At 40.6% G+C, this 14,473-nt stretch overlaps 1 protein-coding gene across 1 annotated transcript; it reads right to left on the reverse strand.

Moving 5' to 3' along the window:
* Positions 1 to 558: 558 nt before the first annotated feature.
* Positions 559 to 9,014, reverse strand: LOC122131239 (vitellogenin-like). Its single transcript, XM_042706132.1, has 34 exons — positions 8,954 to 9,014; positions 8,798 to 8,818; positions 8,542 to 8,693; positions 8,198 to 8,449; positions 7,963 to 8,109; positions 7,728 to 7,876; positions 7,475 to 7,625; positions 7,225 to 7,382; positions 6,938 to 7,103; positions 6,729 to 6,854; positions 6,418 to 6,636; positions 6,112 to 6,329; positions 5,925 to 6,022; positions 5,713 to 5,837; positions 5,509 to 5,613; positions 5,291 to 5,410; positions 4,968 to 5,154; positions 4,717 to 4,816; positions 4,395 to 4,580; positions 4,173 to 4,296; positions 3,889 to 4,087; positions 3,551 to 3,801; positions 3,305 to 3,349; positions 3,085 to 3,168; positions 2,776 to 2,982; positions 2,531 to 2,673; positions 2,301 to 2,439; positions 2,080 to 2,209; positions 1,774 to 1,957; positions 1,594 to 1,688; positions 1,409 to 1,503; positions 1,150 to 1,315; positions 896 to 1,057; positions 559 to 779 (listed from the first exon to the last, which is right to left on the reverse strand). The coding sequence occupies exons 1-34, from the start codon at positions 8,991 to 8,993 to the stop codon at positions 676 to 678; spliced, it is 4,848 nt and encodes a 1,615-aa protein (XP_042562066.1). The 5' UTR covers positions 8,994 to 9,014; the 3' UTR covers positions 559 to 675.
* Between the last annotated feature and the right edge of the window lie 5,459 nt (positions 9,015 to 14,473).

The raw sequence follows: 14,473 nt of genomic DNA on the forward strand, positions 1-14,473 counted from the left end.
TACAAAATGTCACAGTTTGTACCCTAAGCTGACACACAAACTATTGCTGCCCCCCAGTTTGTGTTTATTTTTTTCTTGCTGTCCTGTTGAAGGTACCTTGATTTTATTTCAAATGTCTTAGTGACAGATCTGCTTGATGCTCTAGCTTTACTGCACATACTGTACACAACGGCATGCTGTCAAGTGCATCCTTCCCACACTCAATTATATATTTTGTATTGTTAGTTAGCTAACATTTGTCAGCAAGATCTAACAATATGGAAAAGCTGATTGGACATTGGAGCAGTGTAGGATGTTTGGAATTGTTGATTATTAGGGCACCAGTTGCAGTAGCTTTTAAAATCTTAACTTAAAGTGGGGAGTAGTAAGGACTTCACTTCTGGAAAAGGATATCAAGATCAAGGTAATCTTTTATGAATTGAGTTTTAACCAAAAGACCAAAGTTGATCAAAGAGTGGACTGGTCACTGATAAACCCATCCATAACGCAGAACTCAGTGAATAGTGAATGCATATTGGAACAAAATTTGAAATTGTAATGAAATGTTAGAGACAAAAATTTGGGCTCAATATGTCTTTATTTTAAAATTCAGTGGCATACATGGGATTTATCATTAAGACATTTAATGACAGGGATAGGTAATTAACAAATATATGGACCGGAATTTAAAACATTCTATGCGCAATGGGCATTGCACTGGCATGCCATATGGGCCTCTGCAGTCTCCCTTAGGTCCACACTCTTACCAGAGATGTTGCTCAGATCCACAGAGCTTGAACCTAAACAGGAGAAAAAGACAAATAGTGTCAGATAAGCTGGCTCTTCACAACACAAATGTATAGATCAACTAGGAAATCAGTTTTTAAGTATCCATCAAGTAGCATCTGAGACATACCAGTGGGCAGACAGTGGAATCCGATGGTGACTGGCATGGTCTTCACTGGCAGGCAACCAGGCAGACAGCGCAGCACTGGCTCAACAGAGTAGCATTTAGACTCCTGTCCATCCACAATCATCTGCTTCTCCAGTTTCACAGATTCATGCTTCAGACGGCACTCTGAAACAAATACAAAGATGTGTCAGCACATTACATGTGACAGACCTTTGCCTAAAAATCAGTAAGTGATTGCTGAAAGGTATCTCTCTTACGAGTGCTGTCACGGCAGCCCTCGGCAGGAAGCACCCAGGAGTGGGCGAAGCTGGCAGGGCTCTTGGTCTGGTAACCACTTGGGGTGGAGTACTCCTGTTTGATCTCTCCGTCGGCTTTACCACAGAGACCACAAGTCTGTCCCTTCATCCAGTCCACAACATTAACCTGAAGGACACAGGTATTGAGTTGAGTTTATTGAGTTGTTTTGAATTTCTTAAAAAATGCTGCACATGAAAGTTGCATTCAAGCTGTATTTACCCTCGATGCGTCCTTGCTGAAGTAAACCTCCTGAAGACCAAGGCTAGGAGCATGAAGTACTAGGCCCTGAGCTTTCTGTCTGATCTGGATGGAGCCTAAAACCAGAACCATTTTATTATAAACACAAATTATAAGCAAATCAGTATTTTTGGAATAATAGATGAAGATGAATATGTTTAGTTTACCTGAGGGATGTTTGTATGGAAGGCTGGAAATAGGAACCCCCATTCCGTTAACCTTTACCAGCACATCACTTCCAGTGGGGAACAGGTCAACATCCCTGAAGAAGGTCACAGCAAAATCTTCAGCTTTCCGAACTCCATCATTATGATATAATGGGGTACTCACTATTTAAGAATACTCACATATCAGCAATCTTCACGTTGATGTGGTTCTGTTCACTGAGCTCATCTTTCTTCAGCAGGACCATGAATTTAAGCTCTGATGTGCAGTCCTGAGCCAACACTTGGGAGCAGGAGAGTGGCATCTCATTCTTTAACCTTCTGTTGTTGAATGTGGTCAGTGTGTCTCGGACCATGCTACACTGAGCTGAAAGAAATGATGGACCATAGATTCACATGAATGAATTGCTGATGAAATAAATGAAATGTCATGAGACGGCACTAACAGTTAGGCAGAACATTAATCTTGTCTCAGATGTTTACGCCTACCTGAGGTAGCCTCTGCATACAGGAAATGCAACTGGTCAAGAATGTTGTCCTCGGGAATGGTGCGGATAACAGCGTCAGCACCAATAGGCAGGGCAATGGGCAGAGGCAGGGCCAGTTTGGAAAGAGTCATCTACACACACACAAAGCATACAGTGTGACGAACATCAACACGACTGATGCGTTTAGAAATCATCACAATGAAACTATTTGGAGATATTTACCAGTGGCAGTTTCACAATGACATCGACTGTCCTCTCGGTGGGGATGGCAACAGTCAGTTCCAATTCTTTTTCAATGTTCTTGGCTTTACTGACAGTGATTCCGGCCATCAAAGCAGCACCAGGGATGTACTTAGCCAGCCTTGGGGGACACAGATAATGTACAATGTCAAGAGTATATATTGAATTTATATTTGCTTTGAAATATAACTCTTTGTTTAATGACAGAGTACCTGGTTGCATAGGTAGTGACAATAGCAGGGATCTTCACCCATTCCACCTCCAGACGGGCTGCAGGGATAGCACCAAGGAGACCAGCCTCAGCCTTCAAGATGGTGGCAAATTCCTGGCACTCTGCTCCAAAGGCAACCTTAGCCTGATTTCACAGAAGATGCAATTGCTTAAATATTTACACCAAAGTCTCAAAATGACTTTAAAGCCTTAAATGAATATAACATGAAATGTGACAGAATCGCACCATGACTTTGTGTTTGCTCAGGAGGACACCATCAGCACACAACTTCCAGTTGTCAGTTTCAGCCAGAGCAGAGATGATGGTCTGCACCCTGCTGTTGGCCTTATCAAGATAGGCAGCAGCCTGGTATCCTAGCAACTTCTGGTCGGCTCTCACAGCACGGAGGATGACCACCACAGCAGGAGCGACGGCATTACCAAGGAACTTAGTCTTCAAGTACGGATAAAAAGTGACACACATTTCATTTTCTTATTCATTTTGACCCAGACCCAATCCATTACTTTGAGCTTTGCGGCATTTGATGGACCTCACCTGTTTGTAAATGGCCTCAAAGCTGGATGCACTGCTTCCACTGCTTCTGAGATTCTGAGCGGAGATTCTCTGAGAGACCAGGTACTGAGAGCAAAGCACAGTTATCAAAGTCAGACCTCATTTGTACTACTGATGCAATTCCAGTGGATATATTCATTTCTTACATTCAATGGATGAAAATACGAATAGATACATCATTTAAAAGAATAAGGGGAATTACCTGATCCTTGTGGAATTTCTTGAAAGGATACTCCTTAAGTGAAACCTATGAGTTAGTTAGATCAAAAAATGTCAAAAGCATGTTTTACTTTGTGTGAAACCAAATGTAGAACAAAGCAACTGAAAACAACCTCCAGGCACATTAAAGTCAAATGCTCACAGTTATAATAATGTGTCATTTCAAATACAATTTTGAGATATCTTTTCATGGAAGAAAAAGATATATGATGTGGTGGCCCAAACTCACCTTTGACATGCTGGAGCTATAGGAGCTGGAAGAGCTGGAGGAGCTGAACAAGGAGTCGAGGAGGCTGCTGGAGCTGGAGCTGGAGCTGGAGCGCTTCAGAGCAGGCTCAAGGATCTTCTTCAGTTTAGACACGATGACTCTTCCCTCAGGGCTCAGCTCGTCAATAATGTTGATCTCCTTCAGGAGCTTCTCTGCAGCCTTGGCTCCAACTTGTACTTCAACCTCCAGTCTCTCAATGGCTGGGCCATCAGCTACACAAAAAGAAAAAAAACATAATTAAACTGACTGAGCTATCCGCTGCAGAAATTAATTTTAAAAACACACAAAAAGAAACCTACCTGGTTTCACAGCAACAAGAGCTGAATGCTGTCCGATCAGGTTAAGCAGAGGAATGTCCTTGATGAGAGCGCCATTGCTAGAGGTGAGCTCAAAGCATCCTTTGATTCCCAGAAGGGGAGCTGGGACACAAATGATCTTGTGGATGGGTGTTCCTGCTCTCAACTGAGGTTGTACTTCAGATGATACCTCGGAGGAAGACTGTGGTAGAAAGAATCATGTTCACACTGCAGAACAGAGTCAGAAAATGCCTCAAAGCATGAAAAAAAGTTTCCATTAGACCTACCATGCTACGATCAATAGAAGACCTCTCAGCAGACATCCGTTGTGCAGGAATAACTGGTACAATTGGTGTGATTCTCTCAGCTGCAATATCCTCAATGTTGCGGGCAATAGCCAGGGTCTCAACACTAGTAACAATAAAAAGAATGCAGGCTTAGCATCATGAAAGTCTATATTATATAATCTATATTATTTTTCACATTTACTTCAACGCAGGTATTATTACCGAATGTTTGCAATGTGCTCTGGTGTCACAACGGGGAGAAGCTCAATCTTGAAGTTCAGTTTGGGAATATCTGCTCTTGCTTCCAGTTTAACGGGCAGCACAGTGACGGCCTTGGCCCGAGCCATAATAGCAGCCTGAATCAAGGCAGTGTTGATTCCCATTACAACAAAGGTGTGCATGGCAATGCTAAGGAAAAGAAAAATACATATAAGAACCTGCACTTGAGGAATTACTACACTATGTGGAACGTGTGTGGATGTTAAAATACTGCGCAGCAAAGACTATGTGTGGCTGTGTTGTGGATTTGTAAGAAGAGGTGTACCTTGGAGTGGCCTCAGCCAACAACTTAATGTCTAGTTTCAGAAGCTCAGCAGCAGTGACAGCACTGAGTTCAGGTAGAGGTGGGGTGATGATTGCCTGAACTGTAACATGCAGAGGAAAGATGTCAGGTAATTATAGAATTACAAATGTTATAAAAGGACAAAAAAAAAGAGCAAGGGAAATATATTGTTTATGGATACCTATATTATATCACAATGGGCAGAAATAAAATGATCATCAGTCAAGTCCGACCTTTAATGGTGGCAGCAGCAACAGCAGCAGAGTAGAGACTGAGCTCCATTGGCACACCAACAGCAGTGGGGAAGATGCGACGAATCTCAGCAGCCAGAAGAGGCTTAGCGGCCTGAACTGAAATGCCACTCTGCAGTGCTTTCAGGGCATCCTTCAGCAGGAGCTTGGCATCGGCACTAGTGGCAAGCTGGAGATGGGAAAGATAATAACATGTCCATACTGAAAATAACCTTTCACACACTGCCCCACTAAAACAATGCACTAAAATACAGCTCATAATTCTAGTGTGTAAAGTGAAAAGAGTGGAAAACTAAATTCCTTACCTGAACTGCTTGATCGACAATAGCTTTGTCAATGTTTGCAAAGGCAATCTCCTGTCCAAAGAATTTGACATAGATGGATGCCAGTGGCTGGCTATTTGGCAAGGCCTTCCATTCATTAATCTACAAGAAACAGAAAATAAGTCAAATATTAGAATTCAATGTCATCAAAACGTACATGTGGAAATATTTACGTGAAAATTAATTACAATTTGACTTACTGCTTTCATGACGCGCTTCATCTTGGTGAGCCTGTCATCCTCCAGATCTTTCAAAACACGAGTTTTTAGAAGGGCCTCCTGAATTCCCTCAGTTCTAACTCCAACCTGAGAGAGAAACAGTGTTATCAGAGGAGCATGGTGATCACAGAGATGGAAGTTGTTTCAGTCGTACACTTTATTCAAGCTTATTGTTATTTAACCCACCTCAAGAACATCAGCAGCAGCTCCAGCAAGATAGGCACGAGCTTTGGCCACAACGGCTGTGGGCAGAATGGTGGCACCATCATTGATGATGAAAGCACTACCAGCAGCACCAGCCATCATGGGACCTTTAAAAATAGAGAATTTCATGTTAAAGTTGGAGACATTTTAAAATTCATTCAGGATTTATTAAGAAAATTGAAAAACATGCTTACTTCTATAGATATCAAGGTGGATTGCTTTGCTGAAACGGTAGCTCAGTCTGTCCAGCTTGGGGCTCAAGATCTTGATGGCAACATTGCTGGCAGCAGCACTAAAATGGGCATGAATTGTCGTGTTAGACTACCAAACATGGTTCATGAGGAAAGTAAAATATGGAAAGCCATCCCAGGGCGCACTTACACAGTGGCGTAGTCTGGGGCAGTGCTCCTGGTGAGGGATCTGATGTAGGAATACACAAAGCTGACAATCTGCATGCTGGTCTCCTTCTTCAGAATGCTAGCAATAGTAGATACCAGTGCAACTGTGGGTTTGGTCTCAAACAGAACCACAGCAGCCACCATACGCAATTCAGGGTGAAGAGCCTTGTCCATGAACAGCTGCAGGGCCACTGGCTGAATCTACAAGACCGAATACATATAAACAATAAGAAATGAAACCTTGATTTTTTCCAATGGCCCATGTCGACAGAAATGTGGCTAGGCTCACCAATTTAGGTTCCCTCTTAGCAATGCTTCTGAGAGCCAAGATGGCGTCGACTTGAACCCTGATGGGGAGAGCAGCAGCTGCAGAGCCAAATCCAGGGAGGATCTTCATGATTGGTTTAAGACTGGCAGGATGGCCAGCGTTACCCAGAACTTTGACCAGCAGGGTGATTTCAGCAATATCAGCATTAGCAATAGCCTCAGCTGCAAGCTCATGGATGGGCTGGAGAAAGAAGTTGAGTATTTTCAGTCACTTCAGAAAAAAATGATATGTAAATTCAGGGAAAATTCTGAGGATAAAGGGGAAACATTCACCTTCAGGAGTTCAGCTGGGCAAGTAGGAACTGCAGCACAGTACTTGGCAATCATGGTGCCATAACCCAGCATAGCAATCTCACGCAGAACAATGTTTGCCTGAACCTTGTGGTGGAGAGCCAGTGTCTGTATGATTGAGAAAGAAGAGTTATGAATATTGTCCTCCTAAAAAACAATTATGAAAACCTACAATTCTTTGGTGCCCTTACAGAGGTGAGTCTGATGATCTCCATATCAGCAGGAACCATATGCACAGCAGCCAAAAGAACTTGAACTGTTTCAGGAATGGTGATGTCTTCAGCCAGGAACTTCTCCTTGATGAACATAACAGCGGCTGGTGTTCCAACAACAGGAATGGCATCCAGAATCCAACGTCTGAAACATTCATGTTGCACTTAATAGATATAACAAACCAGTGTCCATATGGAGTATATATACATAAATATATAATATTTATTTATGTATTTAAAAATACTGAATATGAGGCAATTCATACCTGTATTCTGGTCTGGCCTTAAACTGACTCCAGATGGCTTCAACGTTCTCCAAGCTGGCCACACGCAACACCTGGATCAGCTGGATGAACTTCAGAGGAGCATCCTCATGGACCTTAGCCACATTGTTTGCAACCAGATGGTGCAGAATCTCCAAAATCTGAAAAAAAGGTACAGAGATTGTGAGGCATCTGAAAATTTGTTTAGAAAATGGTGGCACACAGGGGTTCCTATGCAAGGCTGTAATTTCACCTGAGCCGGTGCATTACTAATCCTCAGGAGCTGAATTGGAGTCTGAAGAATTTCAGTGGCAAACTCGTAGAGCAGGGATCCGCGGGCCACATAATCTGCGTTGATGGGCACAATGGGGGTTTTCTCAAGCTCCAGGAAGGTCAGGCTTTGTCTGGTAAGAAAAAGAAAAACAGATTTAGCTATAAAGGAATTACTTCATAAGATATCTGCATTTTCTATGATAGGATAATACAAGATACAAGAAAAGCCATACTTGGCTTCCATCTGTGCAACTCCACCCATCTCAGCAACAGGTGTGACCTGATGAAGTTCCCGGACTGTAGCTTCAGTGATCAGAGCACCAGTGGCGCTTGGTTTCATGATGTAGCTGTAGGTTGCGGCTCCAGTCAGGCTCTTTGCTTGCTGTATGTGTAAGAATAGAACGTTTTTAGAAAATGTATTTGGCCAAGCATTATCAGATCTAAACTAAGTGACCTTGTTTTGCTTACCAGTGTTTCCAAGTAAGCCAGGCCCAAATCCTTGATGATCCTCTCCTGGCAGTTGTTGAGATCCTTGGACTTGGTGACAACAATGCGCTCTGCCTTGACATCCTCACTGATGATGTAGTGGGTCTTGCACACTCCCTGAACTCCAGCCTTTAGATCAAAGATGGACATATTAGTAATATGGCAGGAAATCATGTGAAAATAGTAGAATATGATTCTTCATTTAGTTTTGTCTCACCTCTTGCAGTTCATAAACATTCTGGGTCTTCTTGAGGTTGAGCTGAAGAATGTTAAGGATACCTCTGTGGACATTCAGCACTGTAGTGGAGACTTCAGCTGGAGCAAACACCTTACCGACCACACCATTAGCGTACTCAAACTTGATGGGAATCAGAAGCTGAGCACCCAATGCTGAGGTGAGCTTGGTGGCTGGGACAAAGGGGTCCTTTGGCCAGACACCACTGTACTCGAAGATCTCAGGATCCAAGAGCTAATGAAGTGAAATTGAGCATTAATTACTAATCATTGATTCAACTCATTTTAAAAACACGTTTGAAGTAGAGAAATAGAATATTAGATTACCTTCAGCAAGTAGGTGTTCCCAGCCAAAGCACTGATGAGAACCTTGCTGCTGACTTTCATTCCTGCTCTGGCCAGACCTTCCACAGGGAGTCCGCCCAGGAGCAGTGCCTCATATTTGTACACATAGGTCTTAGCGGCAGCAAACTCAGGAGCTGTCGAAAGAGTGAGACAGGTTGCCGTGAAGACATTTAAATGTTTTTCCCCGGTTCCTCTAATAATCTAATCTTTAAGACGGTTGTCAACTGCTTATACTCACCAAGGTTAATATGTTGACTCGCTAGAACATAATTAAAATAAGAAAAGAGATATTTTGTTAGAATTGAATGTCAAATCTTCATACATTTTTATGTTAACTAATTACTCTGAACTTGAATATTTTCAACCAGAATTGAAAAAGGTTTTAGCAACTTACCCACAAGGGCTAGAGTCAGTGCAAGCACAACCACTCTCATAGCTGAAGAGATGTAAAGATCTGAAGAAGTGGTCCCCTTTTATATTAAAAATTTGGCTGAGATATTCAATCTCAAATATATCATTAACTATCATTTGACCCTTCTTTGTACACACAAAGTTGTGGCCAAATGTTCTGGCAAAATCAGGTTAACCTGACCCTATTCCTGTGACCTGGGTGGTGGCTATCTGTTTTTTTTCCTGCACTGAGAAATCGATCAATATTTCCAGTTTGCCATTTGAAATGTGAATGTAGTTTGAAACCTCATATATATTTGACTTTTTCTTCAATTATAATGACCAACTGAAAAAGATTACTAATTCTAAACTGATGGCCTGGGTATTATTTAACATACATTTGTTTTCATGACTGCAGCTTTTAAAAAGGACAAAAGATCAGAGACTTTAAAAGTACCGCTGACATTACTACATGCCACTTAGTAAAAAGAGGTCTGTAAGGGCACAGTGTCTCTGTAACGTAGATAACACTCTTGTGTTTTTACATTTACATTTATTTATTTAACTGATGAATAAATAAAAGCAACTTACAAACTTACACTAGAGTGCCTACATATATTTACAACAGTGTTCTTGGGCCCCGTGTTGTTAGCACCTTACATTTATATGGAAAAGGTCTGTAAAAAAACCTATTGGAGTTCTTTGGTAAGGAACTTTATTAAAACTTTTTTAAGGTCTGGAATAGTGTAATAGAGTTCATATGTGTAATGAGCACATTTAAGATTTCATGTTCAGATAATATGAGTAGTGGTGATAGTAGTGGCATACAATATTTCAGCCCAAACAATGTCTTCATATTCCCGTTTAAAAACAATTGATTTTTGTTCAGTGGTGCTCATTCCTCACAAAATGTACCTAGGGTCAACAGATGTCAGTCTGACCTTTAAACAGAGTTGCAGTCATAGTGACACGCGTGGTGTCGCAAGTTTTAAACATTGTTTTTTTTGTCACATGAAAGGGCAATGGTTGGTTTTGAGTAGCTTAATTCCAAAGGTTTTACTGGACCATAATAAATATGTTTTAAGTCACCCTCACATTTAGCATCATTGTGAAGACGTTTTATTCTCATGTAATGAGCTAATACACAACATTCTCCCTCCTCCCCTAATATATATACTCCTAATATTATATATATATATATATATATATATATATCTTTAAGCTATTCATACTGTTTTATGATAGTTATAATATTGTTGTGTTATATGTTGGTATTGTGTTATATGTTGTCCCTCGTCGCAACAACAGGAGCAGCACTCCAAATGTCGTTGTATGCGAACACAATGACAATAATAGCTTTTCTATTTCTATTCTATACATCTTCAACGTGACATGAGCTAATACTTATTTGTGTCCAAAGCAGCAACTCAGTTTCTGTCTGAAGAATGGTTTGAAAAACACCAATGAAAGGTGTAATTTATACTGCAGTATTTATGGGAAATATATCAAAAGGTCTCTGAGCATTACAGGAGGGGAAGAGTGTCCAGTCAGTAAATATTTTTGAATGTGATCTCTCCAGAGGTCAGAGACATTATAAGGGGGGAGAAAAAACAGTGAAGGCAAAATAAATGAGTCTGCAATGCGAAAAATGGCAGATCTGTGTACAGATCTGCACCTTAAAGGTCTGTTTGACCATTCTATGGGGAATTATGAATCTCTCCCCATCAGATAGGAGCCTGATCTTGTTTGCCCAAAATACCTGCCTGGAGGCATTGCCAAGATGGCTGCCGAGTGGCTAGACTTACTTATAAGGACTTTGTTAGTGACCTCATTGCAGCCACAGCCATTATGTGAGGTAGTTATAAGTTGGAGGTGTTTGTAATGAGATAAGCAGATGTCACATGAAATTACACCGTGCAATAAACAAAACCACATACAGTGTCCAAACCATGATACTGAGTGCTACTTCTTCAGAATCTACCTCTTAAAAACTATAGTAATAAAGGAAATTCTAAGTACATACTCTACCTTATTTTGGTAACACCCACTTTCATAAGCACATGTGTAGCTGTTTTATTCTTTTTTTTCCTAAAGGGCACACAACACAGCTTCATAATAGCTAGATACATTCCGTTTTATTGGCTACACTATAAAAAATAAGCAACCTTTATAATGTAATGCTTGTCAGAAACACTAAAAAGTAGCAATTTATATAAGCACTTACAGTTACGATTGTTAACACTTTCTGAAGAAAACAACTAAAGTAGTTTTGTACAAGATTTACATTTAATACACATACAAGTGTAAATAGTTTTTATTGATCTTACAATGTTAAAGTATATTGCTGCTTAATTTGTACATTGTTACTTTTCTATATTAGTTAGACTTTGTTTTTGCTTTATTTGATGTGTGTGCCATGTAGCCTTTCACAGCAATCAAGGGAAAACCTGAGAACAAACTCGTGAGATAGTTAGCAGGCTCTGCTTTGTATTTGCAATGGACAATGACAACAGCTCTCTGCTTGGTGCAGGCCTGTGCTCAGTGCCCTTTCACAAGTGTAGCTCAGGGTTCATACACTAGTTGGTTTTAATTTCCTTTAAATGATTTTGGCTTTGGTCATGTAGCATATGATCTTTTGTTCCATTTTGTTGGTTATGTTCTTAAAATGTAATTCCACCAAGACACCATTACTGTTATGGATTCTTGTAGCTATAGCACTTGTCTACCACACGAGGGTGTTACAGCCCTATACATGTATCTATATATGTCTATGGTTACAGCTATAGCACCTGTCTACCACATGAGGGTGTTATCCTAGTACAGTAGATTCAAAGTATTACTTCTGAACGTGAAGCAATCGCATAACCGGAATAATAGTGATACACTATAGTGTATTTAATTTTTGATTTAATAGATTAGGTCATTATTTCTTTATATTAGTTACACATATATCTGTATTCTCTTTTTTTTATAGTTACTGTAGTATAGTTAAGGGAACGCGAACTACAGAAGCCAGGAGAGGAGACCGCGAAAGTATAGAGATAGGTCACATGTATGTTAGACGAACAGAGTTGACAATAAAAGAAGTTAATGACAACCAGTTTCTTTATTGGACAACACAACAGTTACTTAGCTAAGTACTTAATTCATAGGTAGCATATGATATCGATTTGGTTTGGTTGTTTGCAGAATCACATCTTCTATATTTTATTATTTTCCGCGAGGTGTGCGTGGCCCTTTTTTCATATAGTCTGGTAATAAATCTATGAAATGTAATACAAATTATATATTTTGCTGTGAATAATGAAGGAAGAAATACATCCGATTATTTCCCAAACCCTCGAGAGCTGTTACCATGGAGATTTAACGTTACTTTCTGTTTGAAGATAAGGTAGCAGCTAGTGTTGAAGAATGGATGACTTGAAACTAATATATGAAATTGAACAACATAAACACCTATACGAATACAGTGACGCCAATTATAAGGACAAACGTCGAAGAGATGCCGGATGGAGGGCTGTTTCGGAGGCAGTTGGGGCAACAGGTGAGTAACTTATATAATATAAGCAGGTAACTAGCCTATAACGTAACGATAGATCATTTAGATTAGAAGCTATGTGCTAACCTGTTTAAATGCTCGCGCTATGATATGTAGACCCCCTAGCTACCGTTTCATAAACGTTTCATAGAGTTTCTGATGCTTTGGTACAATCTCCTTATAGTGCTTGTCCCATAACTGAAGCAACAGCTTTACCAGAGCCCTGTGACATCTGGGTTCAATTCAGCCAGGACGAAACGCTGCACAACATTAAATGGGGGTCAATTGAATGTTACATACCTTAACCTTAGGCATATAGCATGCCGCACCATGTGCATGCATACAAATGTCACAAATGAAATGACAAAAATGACACAAATGACTATATGAACATCTATTTATTGAACTTTAACAAAACTGCAAAGTGCAAATGTAAAACAAATCTTTTTTGTGGCATTTAGTCCAGCGCTTCTTTAATGTGTCTTGTCCATATATTGAAGCAATAATGATAACAAATAAAAAATTCTAAATAATAAATACTTTATATAGCCACATATTAAAATAAGAAAATGAAGACACTTTTCAGTCCTCCTCATGTGGTTGGGCATATTTCTCTGAATTTCCCATGAGTCGGCGATTACCTATCAAATAGGTATGAAAGTCCTTGCAGGTCATGTGTTTGAAATTGTACTGGGTGCACAGAATCCCCTTCAGCACTTGAGATTTTTTGAGCTGTCACCGAATCTGGGAAAATCTTTCTTAGCAAACCAGATGTGCAGTCCATTGATCTGCAGCTGTTGTGATGCTTTACTGTATGAAAAGCAAGGGTACCCTCTGCAGCCGTAACAGAAGTGTCTGTTTTACTCACAAAAAAGTCTGTCACTTTACTCGATGAGCTCTCTCCTCTTGCTGCAGTTTTGTGTTTTGCAGAGTGCACGTGAGCTTCCAAATCGCTGCCACCTTTATTTGCCACTGACACGTAAGTGCCTGCTCTGCAAGTCATGCACTCAGCTTCCGAAGCATCACGGCCGAGGCGAAAACATGGGTATTTTTTTTTTTAGTTCGTCCGTGAACTTACGTTTACGTTTCGGCATGGCTGCAGATGTCATGTGCTGTAAACAATGCAACTAGTGGAGGCGGCAAGGTGCTCAGTGTTGCCAGATTGGTCATGGTGAAGTATCGTACCAAAGGCTCAAAATCGTCGTATTTGGAGGATAATTATCGTGTATCTGGCAACACTGAGATCGGTCGACCAATGACTGTTCTCTCTACAGTCAGAGCTCGCGCAAGAAGGTGGAACGTAAGGGAGATACCATTTCCAAAACTTGTAAGGGCATAATAACTAGTTTGTGAAAAACCCAGAGAAACACAAATATCCGACGAAGCAAAATCCTGGACGTTTTTGGAATCACTGCCGGACGCATTGTTTAGGTCTCGAAAAGAGGACATGTCCGGGGAAAAGAGGACGTCTGGTCACCCTAGTCAACAAGGAAGCTTTAGTGAAAATACATTCAAACCAAGGATGCCTAGACAGACAGAGAAACAGACAGAGAGACAGAGAGAGAGAGAGAGAGAGAGATTGCCCAGTTTATAGGGCAATATCCTTTTACAAAAAACATTTTACAAAGCTTTCCATGTACTGTAATCCAAACTTTGAATTATTTACACATGATGTACACTATTTACACTTCCTTTTGGGGAGTTGAAGAATTGGCAGAGCAACTCTCGAATGTGAAGGGCTTCCCTGGGTCCTCTATTGCCACCCATGTGTCTAACACTTTGTAAGTGCTCTTTGTCTCTTTGTCGACAGTGTTTATTGGCCTGGTGTTGTTAGCACCTTACACTACCCTATGTATGGAAAAGGTCTGTAGAACATATAGGAATCACACTTGTCATGTACCATACTTGCATGATAAATCTGTGGTAAAGACCTGGCATACATTTCATTTTAAAATGGCATCAATATGCAAGGTAGGTCATATAAAA

The sequence above is a fragment of the Clupea harengus genome, unplaced genomic scaffold (assembly GCF_900700415.2).
Source record: "Clupea harengus unplaced genomic scaffold, Ch_v2.0.2, whole genome shotgun sequence".
NCBI classification, from domain to species: domain Eukaryota; kingdom Metazoa; phylum Chordata; class Actinopteri; order Clupeiformes; family Clupeidae; genus Clupea; species Clupea harengus.